Consider the following 26164-nt stretch of genomic DNA (forward strand, 5'->3'; position numbering starts at 1 on the left):
GAAATTGTATTTATATATATATATATATATATATATATATATATATATATATATATATATATATATATATATATATATATGGTCTGCTAGTTCATGATGCGTTAAGCGCATTTTTGGGGAATTAGTACTTTTTTTTTTCATCTACATTGTATTAGTTTTAAATACATGTGTATTTATTTTTTATACAGAGCAATAACAATGTCCTTTTACTTTTTTAATTGATATTTCTCTCCAAAGCAGTTTCATGTGTCTGCAGCGACACCGTGTGGCCGCTACTGAGACGACAGAAACCTGGAATAAAAGGAAATTACTCCAAGAAAAAATAAAATGAAACATTAAAATGTGTCATCACTAAAGTATAACTTTGATGTACAAATAAATGCCTGTATTTGATCTTTTAGCCTTGAGGTTTGTCACAGGCGCCGTCATTGTGAACAGGCGCTTTGGGGGACAGCTACAGCGGGGTCCATCCATCGTCAACACCGGAACGGCACGTGAGAGGTAAGCGGCTCAGTTTGTTAGCGGCTCATTGTCTGTTTAAATGTAATATGACACTATTGTTCGAACATCTTGTTTTATATAAAGATTCATTTATTCAACCTGGAGACATAAACTAATCTAACGTTGGACAATAAGCTCCGGCAGCTGAAAGAGGCCGCGTCTTGTACACTCGACGCCAAACCCCGTTTAAAAGGGGTTTAAATGAGATGAGCTGGTCTTCACCACGATAATAATGTTTACTTAACAATGATCAAATACATGTGGGATTCATTATGATGTGCTGTTAACTTCGGCTGATAAAAAATAAACCAAATTCCGGTCATTAATACGAAATCTGGACATCACCTGGATCCACTTAAAGTTTAAGCTGCAGTGTTTCGTAATGTTGGTCAATTATAAATAATATTAATTTACATGAATTGGAATTGTTTTCTTCTAATCCAGCAGAGTTGTGTATCACAACATGTCAACGTATTATTGCAGTGACTCAACTGAGAGAAGGTAAACCAGTAAAGGGTTGCTGATGTCTTACTGGTTCTGTGTGTGTGTTGTTTCCATCTAAAGGGTCAGAGGTCAGGATGGGTCGCTCTTCCAAAGATAAGCGGGACATTTATTACCGCCTGGCCAAAGAGGAGGGCTGGAGAGCGAGGAGCGCCTTCAAGCTGCTGCAGCTCGACCACGAGTTCAACCTGTTCACAGGTGAGACCAACACCTGAATGTTCTCTGTTCTAGACCCGCTCTCACTTTGTGCTGCTTCACTTTATCAAAGTCAACCTTTGCAGAGAGAATGTTCACATATTGAGTTATGATTTGGGTTAGAGAATGTTCACATATTGAGTTATGATTTGGGTTAGAGAATGTTCACATATTGTGTATGATTTGGGTTATAGAATGTTCACATATTGTGTATGATTTGGGTTATAGAATGTTCACATATTGAGCTATGATTTGGGTTAGAGAATGTTCACATATTGAGCTATGATTTGGGTTAGAGAATGTTCACATATTGAGCTATGATGTGGGTTAGAGTTGGACCTTACAGCTGCATCATTTCAAAGAAATAATAATCCTGAAAGTGATTTTTTTATAGGCGGACCTGAAACCTTTTCATTTTTTTCTGTGTGTCATCTTCATTTACTCTTAACAGTAACATATAGACTGATATTTACACATCTGTACACAATCTCAAATGTGTACCTTTTATTATAACAGCAACATTATTCAAATAGCCCTAGTGGTTGCAGAGATATACCTTTTTAGTTTGGGGATGACATTTTTGAGGAAAGGGCCTAAAAATAGGTGAGTTTTCTGTTTATTAAAAGTCTGCTTTGTATTAAGGTGTTTCTCTCTCTCAGGTGTGAGCAGAGCCGTTGATCTGTGTGCAGCTCCTGGCAGCTGGAGTCAGGTCCTCAGTCGGAAACTCAGGTTTTTACTTCTTTTTTATATTTTCTATTACCCATAAACTCACATGAGCCGAGCGTTAACTATTTAATTGTTGTGTTTCTCCGCTCAGAGGGCAGGAGGAGAAGAGCGACGGGGCCGAGGAGGTGAAGATCGTGGCGGTGGACCTGCAGGCCATGGCGCCGCTGCCGGGTGTCACTCAGATCCAGGGAGACATCACCAAGGTGAGGACGACGACCAGGATCGTAACCAAGCGGAACATGAGCAGCATCGTCGTTGGTTCTGCTTTCGTTCCAACTCTGGTTTCACGCTCCTGGAACTAAATCAGGGGACGCAAAGTCCTGGTTGTGTTTGAGGAGTGTGTGTGTGTGTGTTGAGGGGTGTGTGTGTGTGTGTGTGTGTGTGTGTGTGTGTGTGTGTGTGTGTGTGTGTGTGTGTGTGTTGAGGAGGTTCTTTGGGTCCTTGAAGAGGAGACGGATCCTCGAGGACCCGTAGAACCGCTCCAAAGACGTATAAGACCCAAGAAGAAGAGCGGTGGTGCGTCACGTGACCCGTGTCTGCTTCTCCTCCTCCTCCTCCTCTTCCTCCCAGGTGTCGACGGCTCAGGAGATCATCCGTCACTTTGAGGGTCAGCCGGCTGACCTGGTGGTGTGTGACGGCGCTCCAGACGGTGAGACTTCCTGTCCGTCCTCCTTAAGACGCTCCCTTTTTTTTTTTTATTGTTGTAATTCAGCCGTCTGGATTCATTTTGCCGTTCCGTCTCCATAGTAACCGGGCTCCACGACGTGGACGAGTACATCCAGGCTCAGCTGCTGCTGGCGGTGAGTCCACGGCCGCGCGCTTCAGTTCTGTTCTGCGGCGACACACTGACGCCCCTTTGTCTCTCAGGCTCTGAACATCACCACACACGTCCTGAAGCCTGGAGGCACGCTGGTGGCCAAGGTGAGTCTGACTTTGTTCAGGTGTGTGTGTGTGTGTGTGTGTGTAATGTAACAGGATTAGGTATCACATAAAGACTGAACTCTCCTGCCTCAGATCTTCAGAGGTAAAGACGTGACTCTGCTGTACTCTCAGCTGAAGATCTTCTTCAGCAGTGTGACCTGCGCCAAGCCTCGCAGCAGCAGGAACTCCAGCATTGGTGAGACACACACACACACACACACACACACACACACACACACACACACACAGACTTTCTGACCAATCACATGGCTCAATGAGGAGACAAACCCCGCCCACCTGCTATTATAGACGCCGTTTATATACAACTGAGACCTTAAAAAGCGTTAAATTGAGTCTATTTGACCACATTCAGTAACATCTGAACTATGCATCAAGTCTGTGGACGAATGACTATATTATATTATATTATATTATCTGTCTGTCTGTCTCCCTCCCTGTCTGTCTGTGTGCAGAGGCCTTCGTGGTGTGCCAGCATTACGGTCCTCCTGACGGCTACGTCCCCAACATGTCCAACCCTCTGCTGGATCATTCCTACGGTAACTACGACTGGTCCGTGTCTGGATGTCTGATCTAGTTTCTCTATTTAAAGAGTTCCATAGAGGAGTGCAAAAAAAGAATCATGCTTGTTATCTTAGTTTTGGGGGGAAAGACCTCTCAGCATGTTGATGCCAAAGAAACCTGCTGAACAGCGACCCCTGTGGCCACATGTGGTAATGCTGGGTTAGCGGTGAATGCTAAAGCGACTGCGTTACTTCTTATTTTAAAGTTGTACACTCGTAGTCTCTTGTTTCAGTCGCGTGTTGGATCAGTTTCACCGGTGCCGGTCCTCAGTCTGGATTCTGGTCTCTGTCCTTCAGATGTGGACTTTAACCAGCTGGAGGGTCCCAACCGCGTCATCGTGCCCTTCCTGGCGTGCGGAGACCTCAGCGCCTTCGACTCGGACCGGACCTATCCTCTGCAGGTACGACTCACAGAAACATGAATATTATCATTTTAATAGATGCGTTTTTTTATGCTTTATTTATTGTTGCCGAGCTATTGAATCAGATTGTTTTAAAAATGATGAATTTCATTAATTATCTATTTATAATCATATTTGTGGTATTTTACTGGAATGTTAAGGGGATCGTTCATGGATGAGTGAATTTATTGTTGTATATTAAATATCTTTTGAGGGGAAGAAAGCTCCACTTTTATAGCACATTAGAAAGGCCTCAATTTTGTATATTTTAAATACTTCTATGTGTGAATTAAGGGGGAATAAATGTTTATTTTCCATTTTCTCACTTTTATGTTTACACCGAGATTTCCCAAAATGTTTGGTCATGGAAATTTGGTTTAAAGTCCTGGACCCTGCGGGGTTTTGTTTCTCAAATTAATGGATATCCGACTACCGAACACAGTTGGCTGATTATTGTGTTTTCAGGGGTTCATGGTGAATTATATGTATTTTAAAGGGTTCTTTGTAAATATGTTTATTTTCCGTCACACTTAAACCGTCTACTTCTTCCTTCCTTCCTCCCTCCCTCCTGCAGCTGGATGCTGGTAAGCAGTACCGGTACACGCCCCCCACCCAGCCGCCGATACGCCCCCCCTACCAGCAGGCCTGCCACCTGCGCAAAAACAACCTTCTGTCCAGAGAAGACGCTCCGCCCAGCCGTCCCGACCAGAGCCCAGACGAGGCGGCCGGATCCACCTGATTTATTTTACCCAAAAGAAAAAGCAGAGTTTTCGTTAAAGGGACAGTCCGGCATTTTGGGATAATCATCTTCTGTCTGATGACGAGATGGAAACCGGTCTTGAGTCCTGTGCTTAGCTTAGTTTAGCTTAGCACGAAGACTGGAAGCAGGGGCTTCCTTAATCCACCTTTGTGCTAAGCTAGGCTAACGTGAACCAACCACACCGTACCAGATGTTATTCCAATCGGATATTTTTACTATTCTGATTTCATGTTTTCATTTTTTTTATGGCAGATACTTCCATCCAATCGGCTTGAGGGATTGTAAACATTTTATATTTTAAAAATAAAAGTCATCTCTTGGAGGCAAATTATCAAATGTGGTTTACGTGATTTGTATTTTATGTTTTTTTGTCTCGAAGATATTTTGCATTTTTGACCTCCTTCATATCCTGTTGTCTATTTTTAATCTACTTCAATGCTATAAAATCATCATATGTTTGTAGCGTCTCTGTCCTGTGAGAACCTTGTATTTCTAAAAAAAAAGCCTGTTTTCAGCTTTGTGATAATGTATTTTCCAGCTGATCCAAGAGGCTTTTTACAGACTTTATTCATCTCAAAAAGGAGTTTATCACAAACATTCAACATCAAGACATCTGGAGGTATGTGAATTTACCTGGACAGGAAAGGATGATGATTGTTATCTGACAAATACAGTAAAAATTACAATATTGTAGTGCAGGAGAAGTATAAAGTTACATTACAGATCGTTATAACTATTATTCCTAATATAATATTAAATGTAATCAAATGTAATGTAATATATATTACCAGAAACATCAAATATAGTGTAATGACACAAAAAACATAAAATACATTTATGTAATATAATGCAAAAAAAAAAAAAATTATCTTAAAAAAAAAAAAAGGTTCGGGTTCACTGCGTCTGTACGCGGTGACGTCATGACGCACGACGCACTCGCACAACCGCATTGTTGTTGGGGGAAGAGAAGCTCCGCCGCTGAGCTCCGCTTCTCAGACGGTCCCGTTGAGCCGCAACCGCCGCGATCAGAAGCACCGACACCCGGAAAAAAAACGGCTCCCGTCGCCCTGGATACCCGTGACGGTCACGCGCAGGTTTTCACTCGGTTAAGCGCGAGCCGCGGCCGTTTGGAAGAGCGGACCGAATGTGGATTTAACTGCCGCTCCGCTCCGCAGGCCGCGCCGCCGCCATTGCTGCTGTTTCTACACGCCGAATTTGTGAAAATACCCGGGTAAGTTCAGCCCCGCGCCGCCCGCGCCTCTTTAACGTCGGCCCCTCGCAGCCCGGACCGGTTCACACCGGGACCGGGGTCCTCGCTGGCGTGCGGGAGAGCCTCCTTTCCCCTTCAGAGGCAGCTTCTATGTTGTGCTGGTCGCCATCTTTCCTCCCCCTTCACTTCACTGTAACACAACCGGGGCTAACGCTGAGCCCGGGCTGGGAACGGAGTGTCCTAATGCGGCTAGGCAGACACCGGAGGGGCCGCCTCCCCTCGCGGAGGGCGGCGGGCGGGGAGGCCGGGTCATCTTTTTATAAAGCTGGCTCGATTCACGGCAAAAAATATCGCGAATCAGTTGAGAGGAGCTAACGTCAGTGGGCACGCGCACCGGCACGCGCACGCACACCCCTCCATTCAACCGAACGAGCTGCAGCAACAACCGGCGGCTCCAGGCCGAGCTCGCGGAGCTGACAGCCGCCGTGGAGGTGGGGGGTTGTGGGTAAATGAAGGCTGCAGAGCCGCCAGCGGGGGGGCGGGGTTTCTGTGCTGGTTGCACAACAGAGCAGAGTTGGAAATAACTTGTATTATTACACTGTGGTGGAGGAAGTACTCTGTATTTAAAGACCGGCAGAGTGGCAACAACACGGTTACAATAGAAAGCCCTGCATGCAACACCTCGCTTAGAAGTACAAGCATCAGAATATATAACAAAAAGGTAAAATCCTCTAGCCTGTTTCAGAAGCTTTTGTGTATTTATGGAGTATAATTCTGTTGACAATGAAGGAAAGGAAGGTTTGTTTTCCTCAGCTGTTGGTAAACACATGCACAGGACATACAGGTGCACAAACACCTTTAAAGAAGGACATGCACGTAAACACACAGGTACACAAAGTACAGGATTGTGGTACAAGTAGTGGTGGCAGTGCAACGATTTATGAAATGCATATTGTATGGATAATAGCTGTTAATCTTCTTATAGTTTCAGATGAACTGGTAAGCCGATATGACAAACATTCGATACGTCTGGCTTGTCAAGTTTTATGATTTTGGTACTTGATTCAACACGTTATTGATATTTAACACACTGCCGTGAACTACAACAGTTTTTCCAACACTTGTTACGAATCTAATGATCAATCCATGAGAATAACTTTGTTTGTTAAGAGCTCTGTTTTAAACCTCAATACTTTTTGAATACTTCTAAATGTCTGTGGACAAATAAATAAAAACAGTTTGGGACTTCGTCTTGTTGGCGTTCTTTGATGGAATAATGTCTGATTTAATTCAGGTAACGCTTTAAAACTTAATACAATCTAGGCTTTCTATTTAGCACTAATACATGTTAGAGCCACGCTATTAAGAATCACAGAGAAGCCGCTGCACAATAAATGAAGCGCCTCCGGATCTAGAACCATTCACCATGTGAAAGAAGTGCTGTTGATTTAAAATTAGGGCAGAACGTTTTGTTCCACTTTTCTAAATGTTAGCTTGTAGGAAGTGTTGCCTCATGTTAGACTGCAATGAAAATATTCCGTCCTTAAAATCAACGAATAATCGTGATCTCAATGTCGATCAAAAATAAACGCGGTTGTCATTTTGCCGATAATCGTTTAGTACATTTTGCTATGCGAGGAAAATGATTGAACGCTCAATAATTGGGACTCAGTGCCTAAACTCGGGTATCATAGTGGCACACAGGTCAAACAATAACCAGCCCGTGTGTGGTGAAAAGAGGCGTGTCTGTCATGTGACAGGAAGTTGATAGTTTGAACTAAAATGACTTTCCGTCTTCACATCTTTCTCTGCTCCTCCGTGATGGGAGGTGAAGACGTCCTTGCGTAAACACATGAGCGGCCATGATCGCTCCTGGAGGCCCCGCCGAGGCTCCAGGCCGTTAATCATTGCTGCCGGTCCCGTTAGCTGCAACACACGCGGCGCTCCGCTCGCTGCTTTAGGCGTAATTACTACTTAAAAAAAACAGGCATCTGAGTATTTGACGCTGTCGTTTCACCCGTCTGTTTTTTTTCAGGGTCTTTACGGCTCCAAGATGAAGAAGAAGATTCGGCACCACCGACCCGCGGTGCTGAAGAGGGATTCGTCGCCCATCAAGCCGTCGGCCAACCGGGAGACGCTGACGTACGCGCAGGCCCAGCGGATCGTGGAGCTGGAGGTGGACGGCCGCGTCCACCGGCTCAGCATCTACGACCGGCTGGACGTCATCGGCGACGACGACCCCACGGCGCAGGAGATCACGGAGTGCAACAGCAACAAGGAGAACAACGAGAAGCCCCAGCAGGTCCTGGTGCGCTCCGTGCGCCTCAAGAACAACCAGCAGAAGAAGAACGCCGCGCTCATGGCCACCACGCACGCCGGCACCGGCGGCCTGCCGGAGCCCAAGGTCAGGACGGTCGAGTACAACCTGCCGGTGGTGCCCAAGAGGCCGGCGGCGTATTACAAATACACGGAAAGGACGGCGGAGGAGTTGGACGAGGAGGTGGAGTACGACATGGACGAGGAGGACTACGCCTGGCTGGAGCTCATCAACGAGAAGCGGAAGAGCGAGGGCGTCAGCCAGGTGTCGTTCAACCTGTTCGAGTTCCTCATGGACCGCTTCGAGAAGGAGTCGCACGCGGCCACGCGGGGCCAGAGCGACCTGCGCTCGCTGGTGGACGAGGACGCCGTGTGCTGCGTCTGCATGGACGGCGACGGCGCCGACAGCAACGTCATCCTCTTCTGCGACGCCTGCAACATCGCCGTGCACCAGGAGTGCTACGGCGTGCCGCACATCCCCGAGGGCCAGTGGCTGTGCCGCCACTGCCTGCAGTGTCCGTCGCGGCCCGCCGAGTGCGTCTTCTGCCCCAACCGAGGCGGCGCCCTGAAGAAGACGGACGACGAGCGCTGGGGCCACGTGGCGTGCGCCCTGTGGGTGCCCGAGGTGGGCTTCTCCGACACGGTGTTCATCGAGCCCATCGACGGCGTGCGCAACATCCCGCCGGCGCGCTGGAAGCTCACGTGCTATCTGTGCAAAGAGAAGGGCGTGGGCGCGTGCATCCAGTGCGACCGGATCAACTGCTACGCCGCCTTCCACGTCAGCTGCGCCCAGCGCGCCGGCCTTTACATGAAGATGGAGCCCGTCAAGGAGGTGACGTCGTCGTCGTCCGGCGGCTCCTTCTCCGTGAAGAAGACGGCCTACTGCTGCGGCCACACGCCGCAGGGCTGCGACCGCCGGCCGCTCGGCGTCTACGACGAGCCGCACGCCAAGAACGGAGTCTGCCACAAGAGGGCCGACAAGAGGGGCAAGTCCCGGGCCAAGGGCTGGGCGAAGAAGAAGAGTAAAAGAGGCGAGCCGGAGCCGGAGCCCGAAACCCCCTCCAACTCTGGGCCTAGTATCACCGCGTCAAGGTAGGCAGGCAGAACCGGGCTCCCAGAATGCATCGTGTTTTCTCACGCAGGTCCACTCCGTTCCTGGTCATTGAGACCGGAAGTATCCGTGTTGTGCAGCTCAGTAAGGTTTCCCGTTTCTGTTCAGGTCCACAGATTTGGAACATTAGTAAAGACCCGTCTGGTTTAGGTAAGAAAACCATGACCATTTAATAAGTTGAGTGACTTAACATAAAGTGTAATTATGACCCGGGTCTTCTTTTGGTCATGACTACGTTGTACTCTCCAGGTTCACGTCTGTAACGGGTCAAGCGGCACGAGCAGTCGGACCAAAAACAGAAGCGTTGTTCCTGCTCGGGTTGAATCGCTCTGAAATGACGCGTTGATTATTAATTGATTAACGCCTCCCTCTGTCGCCCCCTCACGCGGGTCAGCTTCGACACCATCCTGAACCAGGTGGCGGTCCAGAGGAAGCGGGTGTTCGTGGAGCGGGTGCTCAGCTACTGGGTGCAGAAGAGGCAGTCGAGGAACAACGTGCCGCTGATCCGCCGGCTGCAGGCCAACCCGCAGCCGCCCAAAGTCAAGCAGATGGTCAGTGACACTCACTCACTCACTGGGTTCTTATGGTCATGGAACACCTGTAAAAGTCATGTAAATGTGTTATATTCATGTGTTCATGTCGTTCATTTACGCTGAGTTTGAAATAATGAATATGCTTTTAAAAGAAAGACTCAAAATATCTTATCTATAATATCTTATAGGCATACATACAGGCATCTATATAAATGTTTATTCTTTTAATCAAACTATTGTCTCATTCATTTGTGTCATTTAAGGTTTACTGTATGCTTTGTATTCTCATTGTTAGTTTAAATGCTACATTTACTCACTTTTTACTGTTTACACCCAGATTTCACTAGTTTCACTGGTCATGGACATTTGGTTTAAAGTCATGAAATCCACTGGTCAGAATGTGTATGAATCATGTGCTCGCTCACTCACTCGCTTACTCACTTGCTCACTCGCTCGCTCGCTCACTCACTTGCTCACTCACTTGCTCACTCACTCACTTGCTCACTCGCTCGCTCGCTTGCTCACTCACTCGCTCACTCGCTTGCTCACTCACTCGCTTGCTCACTCACTCACTCGCTTGCTCACTCACTCACTCGCTTGCTCACTCGCTTGCTCACTCACTCACTCACTCGCTTGCTCACTCACTCACTCGCTTGCTCACTCACTCGCTTGCTCACTCACTCACTCACTCGCTTGCTCACTCACTCACTCGCTTGCTCACTCACTCACTCGCTTGCTCACTCGCTTGCTCACTCACTCACTCGCTTGCTCACTCGCTTGCTCACTCGCTCACTCGCTTGCTCACTCACTCACTCACTCGCTTGCTCACTCACTCACTCACTCGCTTGCTCACTCACTCACTCGCTTGCTCACTCGCTTGCTCACTCACTCACTCGCTTGCTCACTCGCTTGCTCACTCACTCACTCGCTTGCTCACTCGCTTGCTCACTCGCTCACTCACTCGCTTGCTCACTCCCTCACTCCCTCACTTGCTTGCTCGCTCACTCACTCACTCACTCAGCGTCGCTCTTCTTAGCTCCGCCCCCCTTGATCCAGCGCCTGCGTGCTTTTGTTCCTCAGGACCGCGTGGAGACGAACCAGGCGCTGAAGGAGCAGCTGAAGGAGTGGCACCGCCTGCGCCACGACCTGGAGCGAGCGCGGCTGCTGCTGGAGCTCATCCGGAAGAGAGAGAAGCTGAAGAGGGAGGAGGTAGAGCCGCCTCGCCGTTTACTCAAAAGATCATAAATAAATAAAGACGACGATGCGTTTGTTTCCAAACACTTAAAGTGAAAGAAAGAATATTTGAATATTTATTATTTGCTTTGATAACATATGTCGTAATTCTCACTCCAATATCTGTTTTATACCTCATCCAAACCACTGTATTTATTATTATTATTATTATTATAGCTGAGTGTGTGAAGTTGATGCCTTTCAATCGGTGCATCTCTTGGACTAAACACTGACTAAAAGAGTCACATAAAGAAAGCAACACAAATTCGTGTGTGTGTGTGTGTGTGTGTGTGTGTGTGTGTGTGTGTGTGTGTGTGTGTGTGTGTGTGTGTGTGTGTGTGTGTGTGTGTGTGTGTGTGTGTGTGTGCGTGCGTGCGTGCGTGCGTGCGTCCCGTCAGATGAGGCTGCAGCAGTCGGCGTTGGAGGTCCAGCTGACCCCGTTCAACATCCTGCTGCGGGCCGTGCTCAGTCAGCTGCAGGAGAAGGACCAGTACACCATCTTCGCTCAGCCCGTCAGCGCCAACGAGGTGCGCCGCCATTTTATCGTTCGTCTGTTCGGCGGGAAACCTAAAAAAAGTCTTTACAGACTACTGAATGCTCTAGTGAAACCCAGTGTGTCATTTACCTTTTCATCAGTCTTTTCTCTACTGTTACCACCAACGCATCACTTCCTGTATGGTGTCCTGTAAAGGTGAAACTAGCGAGGGTCGGCTAACGCGTCCCCCCTCCGTGTCTCGCAGGTTCCCGACTACCTGGACCACATCAAGGACCCCATGGACTTCTCCACCATGAGGAAGCGCATCGACGGCCACGAGTACAGGAGCCTGGAGGAGTTCGAGGCCGACTTCGACCTCATCATCTTCAACTGCATGAAGTACAACGCCAAGGACACGTTCTTCTGGCGGGCCGCCCAGCGGATGCAGGACCACGGAGGGGCCATCATCCGCAGGGCCCGCCGGGAAGCCGAGAGGATCGGCTTCGACTTCCCCAGCGGGCTGCATCTGCCCGAGACCCCGAAGCCGGAGACGCCGCCACCATTCTCCTGGGAGGACGGTGAGTCCACTGATCATCAAGAGAGTCTAATCCACGACAGACGGTGTTGGACGTGTGAGTATTCTGTAAAAATGCTAGAGATCCCACTGTGACGATGTCATGTGATCGCCCGTCTCCCCCAGTGGACCGGCTGCTAAGCCCCGCCTACCGCCAGCTGACCCCTCTGGAGGAGCAGCTGAGGGAGCTGCTGGACAAGCTGGACCTGAGCACGGCCATGAAGCACAGCCCGTCGCGCAGCAAGAGGCTCAAGCTGCTCAAGAAGACCATCACGGAGGTCCGCAGCGAGATGAGCCTGAAGAAGACGCTCCGGAAGCGGCCCGCGCCCCCGCCGCCGCCGCCGGAGCGCAGCGCGACCCCGACCCCGCCGGAGGCCGAGGACAAACCGCTCCCCGAGCCTCCGGCGGAGCCCTGCGCGCCGCGGGAGGAGACGCCTCTGTCCCCGCAAATATTAGAGCTCTTGACCTCGCTGTCGCGGATCGACACCTCGCCCGGCGACTCGGAGCCGCCGCCCTTCCCGAAGGCCGCCAAGCCCAGCGCGGACCGCTCTCCCTCGCAGCTCGCCGCCGACACGCCTACCTCAGTGCCCGCGGGCGCCCCCAACGGGCACGCCCCGGACCCGCCGCTCCCCAACGGCTGCGTCCACGCCGACGCCTCCGGCGGGCGCAACCGGCGGAACAACGTCCTCTTCCGTAAGTCCAAGAGCGCCAGCCCCCAGAAACCGCTGAAGAGCCACGAGGCGTCCGCCGCGCCGCCGCCGCCGCCGCCGTCCCCGTCGTCCCTGGGCGCCAAAACCTTCCTGTCGGTGGTGATCCCCCGGCTGGAGACGCTCCTCCTGCCGAAGAAAAGGCGGCGAAGCAGCAGCGCGGACGGCGAGGAGGAGGACGAGGAGTCGCCGATAAAACGCCTCGGCACGGGTGAGGTCCCGTCGACTGAAACGCTGAAGAAACGATTCGAATACGAACCCTAGACGGCGCTGTGACGCGTGTTTGTTTCTCCTCTCTCTGCAGGAATAGCCAACGGTTTCGTGGTGGAGGAAGAGGAGGAACTCGCACCGTCTCCCCGCCTGCTGGAGCCTCGCCGCCGCTGTGCCTCGGAGTCGAGCATCTCCTCCAGCGGAAGCGTCCTCTGCGGCACGAGGTGAGGCGAGGAGGAAACATCCAGAGCCCCGATGACGCGTTTAAAACCCCCCAAATAAATCTGTTCATTCCAGTTTGAACCGTTCCGCCATGAGAACGTTCTGCTGACCCAGTTAGTAGCTGAGCTTTGAGAGCACAGTTGCATGATGGGAATTACATCTGTAACGCGCTGCTCTTTACTGGAAGGTTCGATCTGGACCCAATGAGGTTAATGTATGTGGTTCTTCTACATGTATCCAATATAAGAACACATGTCGTCTCTTTCTGTGTGGATTCATAGTGAGTCCAAAAGAGAAGAGTTTTAAAACCCCTCTCGTAAATTTAGCTAGAAAAAGGCGGCTGCGAACGAGTGGCTCACTCTGAACCAATCAGGGACCAGCGTATCCGTCTGAACCCGACCAGCGTCGACATGATGCGTAGCCTCTGGTGACGCCGGGGTTTTAAGAGCGGAGGCGCTAAAAAACAATGAGGGGTTCTATCGGTAAGACAACGGCGTTAGCCCCGCCCCCGCCGCCCATTGATTAGTTGTGAAGTTTATAAAATGACGTAATAACAGGGCGATCACGTCACCGCCACAAAAATTTCACTGATAGAAACATTATTTACACGTCTGAGGATCACTTTTAATCGCTTTAGAGACAGGAAGTCTTATATTTATTTGAGTAAACATTTTGCAGCCAAATCGAATAGTTTACAAGATATTCAATCTTTGTTTCTTCATAATGCTTTTAATACTTGACTAGTTTCTTTACAGGGTTTGTATAAAGCTACTAAAGCGGTCCATGAATATGAGACATGAGTTACACTCGCTGTCTGTTTGATTCCTCACAGTTCATTGTTTTGTTCGTACGTCCTCTGGCGTTTCAGAGAATAACGCAGCGTAGAGTAAAGGTTGATTACTTCCCCGCAGAGAGGGCGGGTTCTGTCACGGCCAGACCAATCGGTCAACTGGACCCGGTGAGGGGGCGGAGTCAAAGGTCCCGGACTCCGAAAACAAGAATCCGACCAACAATAATCAAAGTATTTTGAGCCATCGTGAGGATTGAAGGATTGTTGAGCGTGGCGTGCAAAATATTATGTGATAACGACAACAAAAGGTTGTTTAATTATTAAAAATACTTAACTTAAATTAAAATATAGCAAATATATGTACGATAAGAACATTTTAATTATTAATTTTTGGAAAATATATATATATTTTTTCCTTTTCTATGCACCATTATAAACCAATATACCAGTAACACACATATAAAGTTATTATCTATGTTCCCAAGTGTTTTCTGTATATTATACTAAATTATTCAAATAGACCTTTTGGTTCAGGAGATAATCTGAATTTAGTCTGGGTATATTAACCATTCGGAAAACAGGAAGCCAAAGGGTTAAATGGAACGACTCATCATAAGCAAGACGTCATCTTCCACCATCATTTAATCTAAACGTTATCCTGTGATTAATGTGAAAAGCAAAGAGAATCAACAACAACAACAACAACAACAAGAAGGCGTGTTCCTCATGCCGCTCTCCCCTCGTCTCTTTCAGCACCGTCATCGTCTCTAAAAGCGGTAAAGGCCGGTCGCCGGCGGCTCGGCGGAGCACCGTGGACGACAAGAGCGGCCTGGTGACCTGCGTCGAGAACGGAGAGTTCGCCAAAGCGGCCAAGATCTCGTCAGGTGAGCAGAGCGGCGCCACCTGATGGACGTGCGTGATGACGCCGCATGACGCCGCATGACGCCGCATGACGCCGCATGACGCCGCACGGCGCGCAAACCAAAACGCATTAAAAAAAGTCTAAAGCTGTTCATGTGTGAGGAAAACATTATTGGTGTTTTTTGTATTTCTGCGTCAACCCAAAGAACGGTGAGGTAGAAGTAAAACCTTGAAACGAGGGGGCGGGGTTTCAGCCGTGAAACAGGAAGTGGAACAGGAAACCTGTGAGGGGCGCGGTGGAAGGGAAGGGATGTCCGTTATTTTGTGAGTGGATTCAGTGGATTGGCAAAACAATATCCAACATGTTTGTCTTCGAGCCGACGGGCAGATCATAACAGGTAGAAGTACAAAATACACACTTTATTCATTCAAAAATACAGGGAGCCCTGATTCATATCTACGAAATCCACAAGCTTGAAGCATCCGTGTGTGATTGGAAGTTTAATGAAGTCCACGAGAGAACGGAGCTCCACCTCGACCAGGAGGGATTGTAATCATATGTGAACTCATGTCTCATATCCATGGAACACTTTATTGCCTTCACACAAACCCTGAAAAGAAACAAGTCCTCCTGTCCTCTTTGTATAATCCTAAATTCCCATTGTGCTCCCGGTGCCTCATCAAGTGTGTTTCTTTTTAAAGGCAATCTTTAAAACCTGTGTGTGTGTGTGTGTGTGTCTGTGTCTGTTTGCATTGAATACCTCATAACCTGCTTATCGTTGTTCCTGTAGAGGTGTGGAAGCCCTCCGCCGCTCCTCCATTTGTTCTGGAGCCTCTTAAACTAGTTTGGGCTAAATGTAGTGGATATCCCTCCTACCCCGCCCTGGTGAGTGAGTGTTGCAACCCCCACACCCACCAACCCCCACCACCACCACTCTGTGTCTCATTACCCATCAGCCCCCTCTGCCATCGTGCGTGCCGTAGCTCGTGATTTGTGCTCGGCCGCTTTCGCTCAGAGCGTCTCCGGCTCGACTCGGCCGTGCATGTGTGTGTCTGTTTTTTTGAGTGCGGCGGCTTCCTCGGTGCGGCCGCCGCCGCCGCCGGCAGGAAGTCCTCCGCACCGTGTTGACTGTGAGGCGGCGGCTTCATCTCGCTCTTCTTTTGTTTTTTTTGTGGCCGGCGCAGATCGTGGACCCCAAAGCGCGGAGGACGGGGGGTCAGCACAACGGGGCGGAGCTTCCCCGGTCGCCGCCGCCGCTGGACGTCCTCAGAGCCGGAGAGCGGATGCAGTTCAGGTCCGCAGAGAAACTCTTCCTCGTCCACTTCTTCGACAGCAAGCGCAGCTGGTGAGGAACTCACCGACTCACGGAACCACTAAAGTAGACGAAACGACTACCTTGCATTCAAAGTCTGGCAGCTGGTTAATGAGTTTTAATGAGTCAGCTCTTCCTAGAGCTTCTGGTAGAAGTATGACTGTCCGAAGATATCAAGCTGGTTGCTTTCAAGGAAACACCCAAACGTCTTTGACGCTCCACATGTTTGTTTTTTTCGATCTGGGAAACCAAAGATAATCACCAAGAGATATTTCTGGAACGATATTATCACGATACTTAGGTCCCGATACGATATTATCACGATACTTAGGTCCCGATACAATATTATCACGATACTTAAGCCCCGATACAATATTATCACGATACCTAGGTCCCGATACGATATTGTCACGATACTTAAGCCCCGATGCGATATTATCACGATACTTAGGTCCCGATACGATATTATCACGATACTTAGGTCCCGATACGATATTATCACGATATCTAGGTCCCGATACGATATTATCACGATACTTCAGCCCCGGTACGATATTATCACGATACCTAGGTCCCGATACGATATTATCACAATACTTAAGCCCCGATACAATATTATCACGATACTTAGGTCCCGATACGATATTATCACGGTACCTAGGTCCCGATACGATATTGTCACGATACTTAAGCCCCGATACGATATTATCACGTACTTAGGTCCCGATACGATATTATCACGATACCTAGGTCCCGATACGATATTATCACGATACCTAGGTCCCGATACGATATTATCACGATACCTAGGTCCCGATACGATATTATCACGATACTTAGGTCCCACGATGCGACATTATCACGATACTTAAGCCCCGATACGATATTATCACGATACTTAAGCCCCGATACGATATTATCACGATACTTAAGCCCCGATACGATATTATCACGATACTTAAGCCCCGATACGATATTATCACGATACTTAAGCCCCGATACGATATTATCACGATACTTAGGTCCCGATACGATATTATCACGATACTTAAGCCCCGATACGATATTATCACGATACCTAGGTCCCGATACGATATTATCACGATACTTAAGCCCCGATACGATATTATCACGGTACCTAGGTCCCGATACGATATTATCACGATACTTAGGTCCCACGATGCGACATTATCACGATACTTAAGCCCCGATACGATATTATCACGATACTTAAGCCCCGATACGATATTATCACGATACTTAGGTCCCGATACGATATTATCACGATACCTAGGTCCCGATACGATATTATCACGATACTTAGGTCCCACGATGCGACATTATCACGATACTTAAGCCCCGATACGATATTATCACGATACTTAGGTCCCGATACGATATTATCACGATACTTAAGCCCCGATACGATATTATCACGATACTTAAGCCCCGATGCAATATTATCACGATACTTAGGTCCCACGATGCAACATTATCACGATACTTAAGCCCCGATACGATATTATCACGATACTTAGGCCCCGATACGATATTATCACGATACCTAGGTCCCGATACGATATTATCACGATACTTAGGTCCCACGATGCGACATTATCACGATACTTAAGCCCCGATACGATATTATCACGATACTTAGGTCCCGATACGATATTATCACGATACTTAAGCCCCGATACGATATTATCACGATACTTAAGCCCCGATACAATATTATCACGATACTTAGGTCCCATGATGCGACATTATCACGATACTTAAGCCCCGATACGATATTATCACGATACTTAGGTCCCGATACGATATTATCACGATACTTAAGCCCCGATACGATATTATCACGATACTTAGGTCCCGATACGATATTGACGCGATACTTCGATATATTGAGTATTGCGATGTATTACCTTTTTTCAACTGTAGATTGTCCCCAAAGGAAAACTTTGTCAACATATTTCATCTAAGAAGATAAAGTTTTCAGTCTGTTCATCTCACTTCAATCATTTTTATTGCAGCAAAATGTGACAAACTGACCAACACCGTCATAAATGTTGCACCTGACAAACTGAACTGTTTGTATTTCGGTACATAGTCGCGTCATTCGAGCTGGACGCGCCGGAGAGGGGGCGGGGCTTATCTCTGTGCAAACAGTTTTCATTTCCACCATCATCATGAAAATAAATCCTCTTTCTGCTTTATACTTGTTGTGGAAATCCCAGGACATCAAACGCCCTCGTGTCTGGGTTCATAATATTATCCGTAGGCTCACACTGCTCGGTGAATTTCACCGACTTCAGGAACTGTGTCTGGACGACTGCCGCTTCCAGCGCTACTACAGCACCAGTAGCCAGTTTGATTCATGCTTTCTTTAACGTCTTTAACCAGCGCTGTGTCGCGAATGTTGTCCCAAAGCAAAAGCGAGTTTAAGACGACGTGTTTTCCTCTGAATGTTGAATGAGTCTTTCAGCGCTGACCTCCTGTCCGCTCTCTCCTCAGGCAATGGCTTCCTAGATCCAAGATGGCTCCCTGCGGGGTCAACCGGGCGCTCGACAAAATCAAGCTGGCGGAGGCTCGTCCCTCCTGCATCCGAAAAGCTGTGCGGCTCGCCTTCGAGCGAGCCTTGAACCACCGGAGCCGCGGCGGCGGCGAGCCGGAGCAGAGCGCCGGCCTCGCCGCCTCGGACTGAACCCCCACACACACACACACACACAAACACACACACACACACATCAACCCATACATACACACACTCACACACACACCCCACCACCTCTGGAGTCACCCCTCTCTCTTTCAGCCTTCTGTTTTGAACACAGTCACAAGCGGAGACGCTCAGTTTCTGCCTCATACGCAAAAAAAACCCCACACACACACACACACACACACACACACACACACACACACACACACACATCATGTCTACCACTTCCCCACGTCCAAAATACTGTAGCTGGTGACGTCCATCATGTTTTTGTCAAAGAGCTATGCAACGACAACGACTCAGTTAGCGAGGAAAAGGTTGAGAGAGAGAGAGAGAGAGAGAGAAAAAAAAAAACCTGGGCTGTGAGAACTGAAAAATCACAGGTCTCAACCTGTTGAATGTGTCGGATTTGACCTCTGACCTCCTTTAAAAATGTGCTGCAAGACTGCTGCAACAATCTCACTGCCATGAAAGTGTCCATCAGAGAGAAAGAGTGTGTGTGTGTGAGAGTGTGTGAGTGAGATTGTGTGTGTGTGTGACTGCAGCAGCTCCTGTAAATATCCTGTACAAGGCCTGACACTAATTTATTCACTCCCTCAGTTTGTTTTGGTACCTGGTGTTCAGATATTTATACGGTCGGAGGTGTTTCTGCTGGTGCTATCTCTCCACGGAGAAAACAAACATGCATACTGTAATACCGTCTTTATTTTATATCTCAGCTCCAACGGTTTTTTTTGTAAGTTATTGAGTTCTCAAGCTTCAATTCTTTGGCATTAATTGTTTTTGTGTGTCTTTTTTTTTTTTCTTTCTTTTTTTACCTGAATGTTTTTACTGGACTTTTTCTTTTTTCGTTTGTACATATTTATATAAAATCTATATAGATGCTCTCAAAGTTTAAAATGCCTAAAGTGCATCATTCACACCGAAACCAAAAAAAAAGAATCTGCTGCCCACAAGTGGTTTTTTTTTTTTTTTTTTTTTTTTTTTTTTTTACAGTTTCATTGTTTTTCAGGTTTTCAGCCTTTTTAATTTGTGTGCTGTGACGAATGTGAGTCTGTGTGTCGTCACAGAATCATCTTTTCCACTTGAACGGAGCTACAGTCGGCTGTAGGAGGAAAGAGACCGTGCCTGTACTAATTTATTGTAAAGCAGAACATGTTTATGCATTACTTTATAGAGAGAGTATTGTAAGAGAATACTACGGGCACACAGGGAGCCATATGTAGAGGCCCCTCCTCTTCTTCTGGTTTTTTATTTTTTATTTTGGGGGATTTTAGCATTAAATCTGAGAGGTGAAGTGATAGTGTTTGGTGTTTTATTTTGGCAGGGTAGCAATGGGTAGACTTCCTGTTTTGTTTGGCCCTCTGGATGTGGATGTTGTGTGTAAATAGATTTGGTACTTTAGCTGATTCTCTGGGAAAAACCACAGTTATAGCCAACGGGAGCGAAACCAGCCGACAGCAGGCCGGTGGGATTTTTATACTAAAACACTGAAAAATTAAAATATGTTATTGAATCACTGATTCGACGTGTCGTGCTTTTATTTTAAATTGTACACTCGTATATATTTTTTTAATTGGGTTTGTTTCTATTTGCAATATTTGTATAATGTTTTTAAATTTTGTAATTTATTTTTTACACTTATTATCTTTTTTCATCTGTGCTTTACATTTTTATAGTTTAATTTCATTTTGTAATCTTTTTTAATGTTTCGGTAATTTGAAGGTGTAATTATAAAATACTTCGTATCACATGCACTAATAAATCAAAAAAGGATCTGGTATAAATAAAAATGAAAAGAAACACAATTAAAAATAATTTTCTAAGTGAACATGTGACAAAATGGCCACAAGGTGGCGCCATCGTTCTGCCTGTGAAACAGCTGACGATGCAGAAATGAGGAGGAAACAGTGCAGTGACATGTTCTTCCCCAACAGGATAACCGCAGTTCCTCAAATGGCCCCTTGAGGCTCCAAAAAGCGAGTCACTCCCCATAGACACCAATGTTTAAATGCCCAACTTCATAGCAGAAAATAAACAGCCGGGTCCAAAGAAAAAAAGAAATCTACGGCTAATATCTCCGTTCACAACTCCAATTGTTTAACTTGAAGAACAAATATAATAACAATAATTCACCTTTAATTCCTCAATGTTGGTTTGAATTTTCCGGCTTTAACACCTGGCTATTGTTTACAAACCAGAGAGGCGTGTCCTGCGTTCAGAGGCAGGAAAAGGACGGTGATTAAAACCCGTCGCTGCTGTCGGTGCTCCGGCGTCCCTGCAGGTCCCGTTCGCTCATATCCCGCTGATGACTCAACGTGTTCCTTTAATTAGAAGCGGATATTTCGGGCGTCCCGAGAAGCGCGTCGTCCGGCACACACACACACACACACACACACACACACACACACGCATCCACACACACACTCTCTCGGGGTCTATGGGGGTTTAAATGTCTTTGAAGTTGGAGATGATTATCCAAAGCGTGCAGGGGTAATTAACTGTGTCCTGCTCATAAATAAACACATTTCCTCTGCACACACACCATTAATGCTGCAGACGCCGCTGGAGAAGACTTGGCTCGACTCGGAGCTGGACAGAATAATAGAAACGTCTCTTTTTTTGCACAGCGCTCAAACAGAAAGCTCGGTCCGGAGCCGCTCCGAACGCTGTGCAAAAAAAGAGACGTTTCTATTATTTTGTCCACCATGGAGCCATACAAACGTACCAAAAATAAACGTATCATGATGCAGAAAGGTCAATTTCAGAATGATATACTGGATTATGATTATTGATATTGACTGGTATTTGTTTTTGCCAGATACACTGTGGGGTAGCAGTCAATACTTTCTCAATATTTATCCATGATTGTGTTAATTATATTTTTCCATTATTAATCTGCAACGTAACTTGTAATTTAAGTTATTACATGTAGAAATAGTAGTAACAAGTATCGTAGTCTATAGTCCTTCTGAATGTTGATTGGAGTATAAAGCAGCAGGAAATTGAAATCGTCAAGTACAAATACCTCAAAGTTGAAGTACTTTCCAATTTGACATCCTTATTGTAAGAAAGCAAAGAAAGGCGTATATGAATGTATGTTCAACAACCAAATACTTAACGGAGACATTTAGTATACTATTATTTAAAATTACCAAAGAAAAAACGTTTCTCAGGGTTAAGATTCAAATATAGATTTGCAATTGTCTAATATTTAAACATTTTCAAGAGTAAAAAGTCAAATTCAGGTTTTCAGAGCGTCGGTCCGTCAGTCACACGACCCAAGTAACAGAAGTTCAGATGAGTAATTGTAAATCAATGAATGAAGGATGAATAACTGGCTCACACTGGAGTCAGAGCACATTCAAAAACATGCGTGTCTGTAATTGTACTATGTGGGGACATCCACGTTCTTCACACACCGACATTGTGGGGACGGCCCTGCCTTGTGGGGACCGACAACAAAACGTCCTCTTACAGAAAACATGACAAGTGGTCGCTGCTGTTTGTTGCTCAGTGGCAGCAGCTTCACACCTTTCAGGTGTTGATGCCATTAGCAGGAGAGCTTTCTCTCTCTCTGCTGAAAACACGACAATGGAAGAGCAATTACGCAGCAATCATGACTTGATAATGAAAAGAAATACCAGGCCTCATTCGGCTGCCGTTAATTGTTTAGAGGGAACAGAACGTTTTTTTTGTTTGTTTTTTCTTTCATCTCAGAGCGAGAGCGCCGGCGGCGGTGGTAAATAGTTTAGTGATTGTACTGTTTAAGGTGGGAAGAGACGTTCTTTAATCCTGCACACAGAGCTGGAGGTAGACAGGAAGTGAACGAAGCACGGCGAGGAACAACGGCAATGAATACATTAGTTTTTTTTTATGGTATTTATTATCCATGACAAGGCAAGAGAGAAACAACAACAACCAAAGGACAAAGAGGATACAGGTACAGATGGCTGAAGTAATTCATTTGATCCTATCTTGTATTGTACATTGATTATCTCTTCCGCCCTTCCATGGGCTCAAACTCCCCAGAGGGGGGCGACACTTCTTAACCCTGGGGGCTGAGGCGACAGCATGGGGAAAGAGGGCGGCATCAAAAACTAAGGCCCCGCCTGCAAAAACATTGTTTTCCTGTGGAATGGCCAGGCAGCAACCTCCAGTTGTGTCCAGGGACGCCAATGAGGAAGTATATGAAACCTGCATTCTCTCTCCTGACCACCAGGGGGCGACTCCTCTGGTTGTATAGAAGTCTATGCTTCATGTGTTAAAGCTGCATTCTCTCTCCTGACCACCAGGGGGCGACTCCTCTGGTTGTATAGAAGTCTATGCTTCATGTGTTAAAGCTGCATTCTCTCTCCTGACCACCAGGGGGCGACTCCTCTGGTTGTATAGAAGTCTATGCTTCATGTGTTAAAGCTGCATTCTCTCTCCTGACCACCAGGGGGCGACTCCTCTGGTTGTATAGAAGTCTATATAAATGACTCTACTTCTCTTGATGTATTCCCTCAGTAAACATTGTAAACATGAGTTTATGTCTCAATCTCTAGTTTCAAGTCTTCTTCAATACAGCATGATGTTCATTTAGTACATTATGGTCATTTAGAGTCAAACCAAAACAGACAAATAAATAAGTGCTGATCGTCGTCTTGAGACCTTGATTCATTGTTTGCATCATTGTCTGCACGGCAGTTGCTTTACCCCCGTTTAGCTTTTTATAGCTGCTTCACATTTCAGCATCTCCCGTCATGATTTTACTTAATCTAAACTTTCATTTAACATCTAGAAGAGGGACAACAGTTTGGAAATTAAACGGTTGGGGAAGTGATGTTGATCAACGTGTGCATACTGTAGCTGTAGTAAAATACTGTAAAAGTATTGAATTACATTAAATATTACTGAAGACAACAAACAGGAAGAAGCATCCAGATACTTTACCAAAGTAAAAGCACTAATACAACACTGTTCAAAATACTCCACTCCAAGTAAAAGTCCTTCAGAAAAAAAGTACTTCAGAAAAAGTATTTAAGTATTATAAGTGAAATGTACTTAAAGTACTTAAAGTAGACACTACAACTGTCAGACATGTAGTAAAAGGTACAATATGTACCTCTGATGAAGTGGAGAAGTAAAAGTAGCAGAACATTAAACTACTAAATTAATGTAAAAGCACCTCAGAATTGTAAGGAAGTAAATTACTCAGTACTAAAAAAAGAAATCCAGGGGAAACTTGCTGTTTTTATTGTTAAGAGTTCATCTTTTATTTATCCCTGAAAACATACAAGACAGAGATTCCTTAATTTGTATGTCAATTTCAGATGACAAAAACAAAAGAATTATTAAGTTTTTTTAAAGATATTATTTATACAATGATCAGACAATAACACATTTTGACATTTTGGCATTTAAAGAACATGCAAATGCTTCTTATTCATGAGGACATTTTTTGATGATTAAACATTCTTGAAGGCAGGTAAAACATAGGTAATCTACATTAGATAATATAAATCACTGGCTTAAAAGCTGTGTGTTGGAGTAGTACCAACGTGAAGAATCAAAGAAAAATTAAAAAACAACATTGATCAGAATTAAACAATCTATAGTGTACGTCACCAAAAACATATATTTGTTATATTCATTATTAGTGAATATCTCTGTAGAAAATCAAGTGGTTGTTCTACTCAGTGTGATTGACAGGAGAGATGATCAGAGGAGCAGAGTTTTTACCACCATCATTAAGACATGGACTAAAGTATGGGTAGAGTTTCTCAGTGAAGCAGCAGCCAGTAAAGGAGTAGATAAGAGCTGCAGCATCAACGTCATGAAAGGAGACCAGACCCTCCTCATAGTCCACAAACACCCCCACCTTCTGAGGCCGAGACTTCAGAGAGAGACGGACTGAAGGGCCAGCAAGAGCTGAGTACTCATTCTGATTCCTCAACCATATCGTCCAGAAACCTTTCTGAGGAGACGGTGTGATAATTCCCTTCCTGTTGATGCCCCGGAGCAGGTTACGTTAGAGATAAGAGACCAACTCGTATATAAGGATTACCTATTGACCAACCAAAACTCGCTCTGTGGATCAGTAGCTAATTTTATACAAATACAAAGAAGTTAAAGTCCTGATTCAGCTTAAAGAAATCACTGCTTCATCTAGAACACGATAGGTCTGATGGTAATAACGTGTGTATTCAGTTAAATTAATGTGTTTAACCAAATACATTCTGATCGCGTGTGTGATAATATCTTAGCCATATTCTTTCAGCTGCTGGTGTGAAACAAATTTGGGAGAAAACAGAAAAAACTCTGAAAACATTCATATCATATATTTCGTGTTAAAGCTTCTTGAGCTGTTTGTTGTGGTGTTAAATGCCGGAGTCGTGTCTTACAGTGTTGTACGCTGAGGGTGATTATCAGTTATGGAAGGAAATCATCTTACCGCTTTTGAATTGTGTTTTCATATTTATTTGATTTTATTAGGGTTGGTGAAGCCAGAGAACCAAAAGGAAGCCGGGGGATGTTGAACTCGCCGTAACCGAGCAGATTGAAGAAGCAGCCCAACACATTGTTGTGTTCGGCTTTTCGACAGTGTCGATATTTATTGTGAGATCTTCATTCTAATACTTTACTTCAGACTGTCACGGTTTGAGAATATCTTCCAAAGATCAGACTGAGTTTGTTTCTATGGTGGATTTTTAAGACTAAACTAGTGAAGGTGGATCACTCTGCCTTTTATTCTCTGTGGTTAAACATCATTATTTAAGGCTGACTGGCTGATCCGGCCTGCTGACAGTCACTTACATGGCTGTTGCATTTGGGAATTATCTGCTTGTTAGTTATTCAAGGAATATAAAAATATTAAAACAACGATAAACTAATCTGATGTCTTGAGCATTGCGGGGATAACATCGTAAAATAAGTAAAATCACCATATAATTTGATTTTATAACCTCAAAGAAACCCACAATGTGATCCATTACTGTCACATCACACATTACATAATAATACTGCTAAACTGCTGTTATTAAAGGGAAATATTTTTAAAATAGGCTAAACATGAAAAATATAAAACTTAACACATGTATTACATTTTACTGTGATATAATTGGACAGTATTTCACTTGTATGTTTGTTTTATTGAAGCTTCTGAGGAAGCAGAGAGAAATAACATCACTTCATTGTACAAAGAGCTTTAGTCAGTGAGTCAGCTCAACATTCACTGAGTGTAACTTCCTGTCTGATAGAGCTGAGGTTTTGAGCTCAACCAGGAAACAGGTCTGTGAATTAGCTGAAGCTAATGCTAG

The 26164-nt window shown here is 45.8% G+C and overlaps 2 protein-coding genes across 2 annotated transcripts; both read left to right on the plus strand.

Moving 5' to 3' along the window:
• The first annotated feature begins 465 nt into the window (after window positions 1–465).
• ftsj1 (FtsJ RNA 2'-O-methyltransferase 1) lies at window positions 466–4922 on the plus strand. Its single transcript, XM_079223695.1, has 11 exons — window positions 466–501; window positions 1066–1200; window positions 1857–1926; window positions 2015–2126; window positions 2494–2572; window positions 2671–2723; window positions 2791–2844; window positions 2938–3040; window positions 3318–3401; window positions 3723–3826; window positions 4401–4922. The coding sequence occupies exons 2-11, from the start codon at window positions 1080–1082 to the stop codon at window positions 4563–4565; spliced, it is 945 nt and encodes a 314-aa protein (XP_079079821.1). The 5' UTR covers window positions 466–501; window positions 1066–1079; the 3' UTR covers window positions 4566–4922.
• Window positions 4923–7849: 2927 nt separating this feature from the next.
• LOC306741406 (bromodomain-containing protein 1-like) lies at window positions 7850–19759 on the plus strand (the record flags this gene model as incomplete). The annotated part of the gene is made up of 11 exons (XM_079223687.1): window positions 7850–9204; window positions 9618–9774; window positions 10837–10965; window positions 11388–11516; window positions 11730–12042; window positions 12165–12956; window positions 13050–13179; window positions 14721–14851; window positions 15620–15714; window positions 16014–16174; window positions 18659–19759. The coding sequence occupies 11 exons, from the start codon at window positions 7850–7852 to the stop codon at window positions 18846–18848; spliced, it is 3582 nt and encodes a 1193-aa protein (XP_079079813.1). The 3' UTR covers window positions 18849–19759.
• Window positions 19760–26164: the final 6405 nt, after the last annotated feature.

This window comes from Taurulus bubalis (genome assembly GCF_910589615.1).
Source record: "Taurulus bubalis genome assembly, chromosome: 9".
Lineage (NCBI taxonomy): Eukaryota > Metazoa > Chordata > Actinopteri > Perciformes > Cottidae > Taurulus > Taurulus bubalis.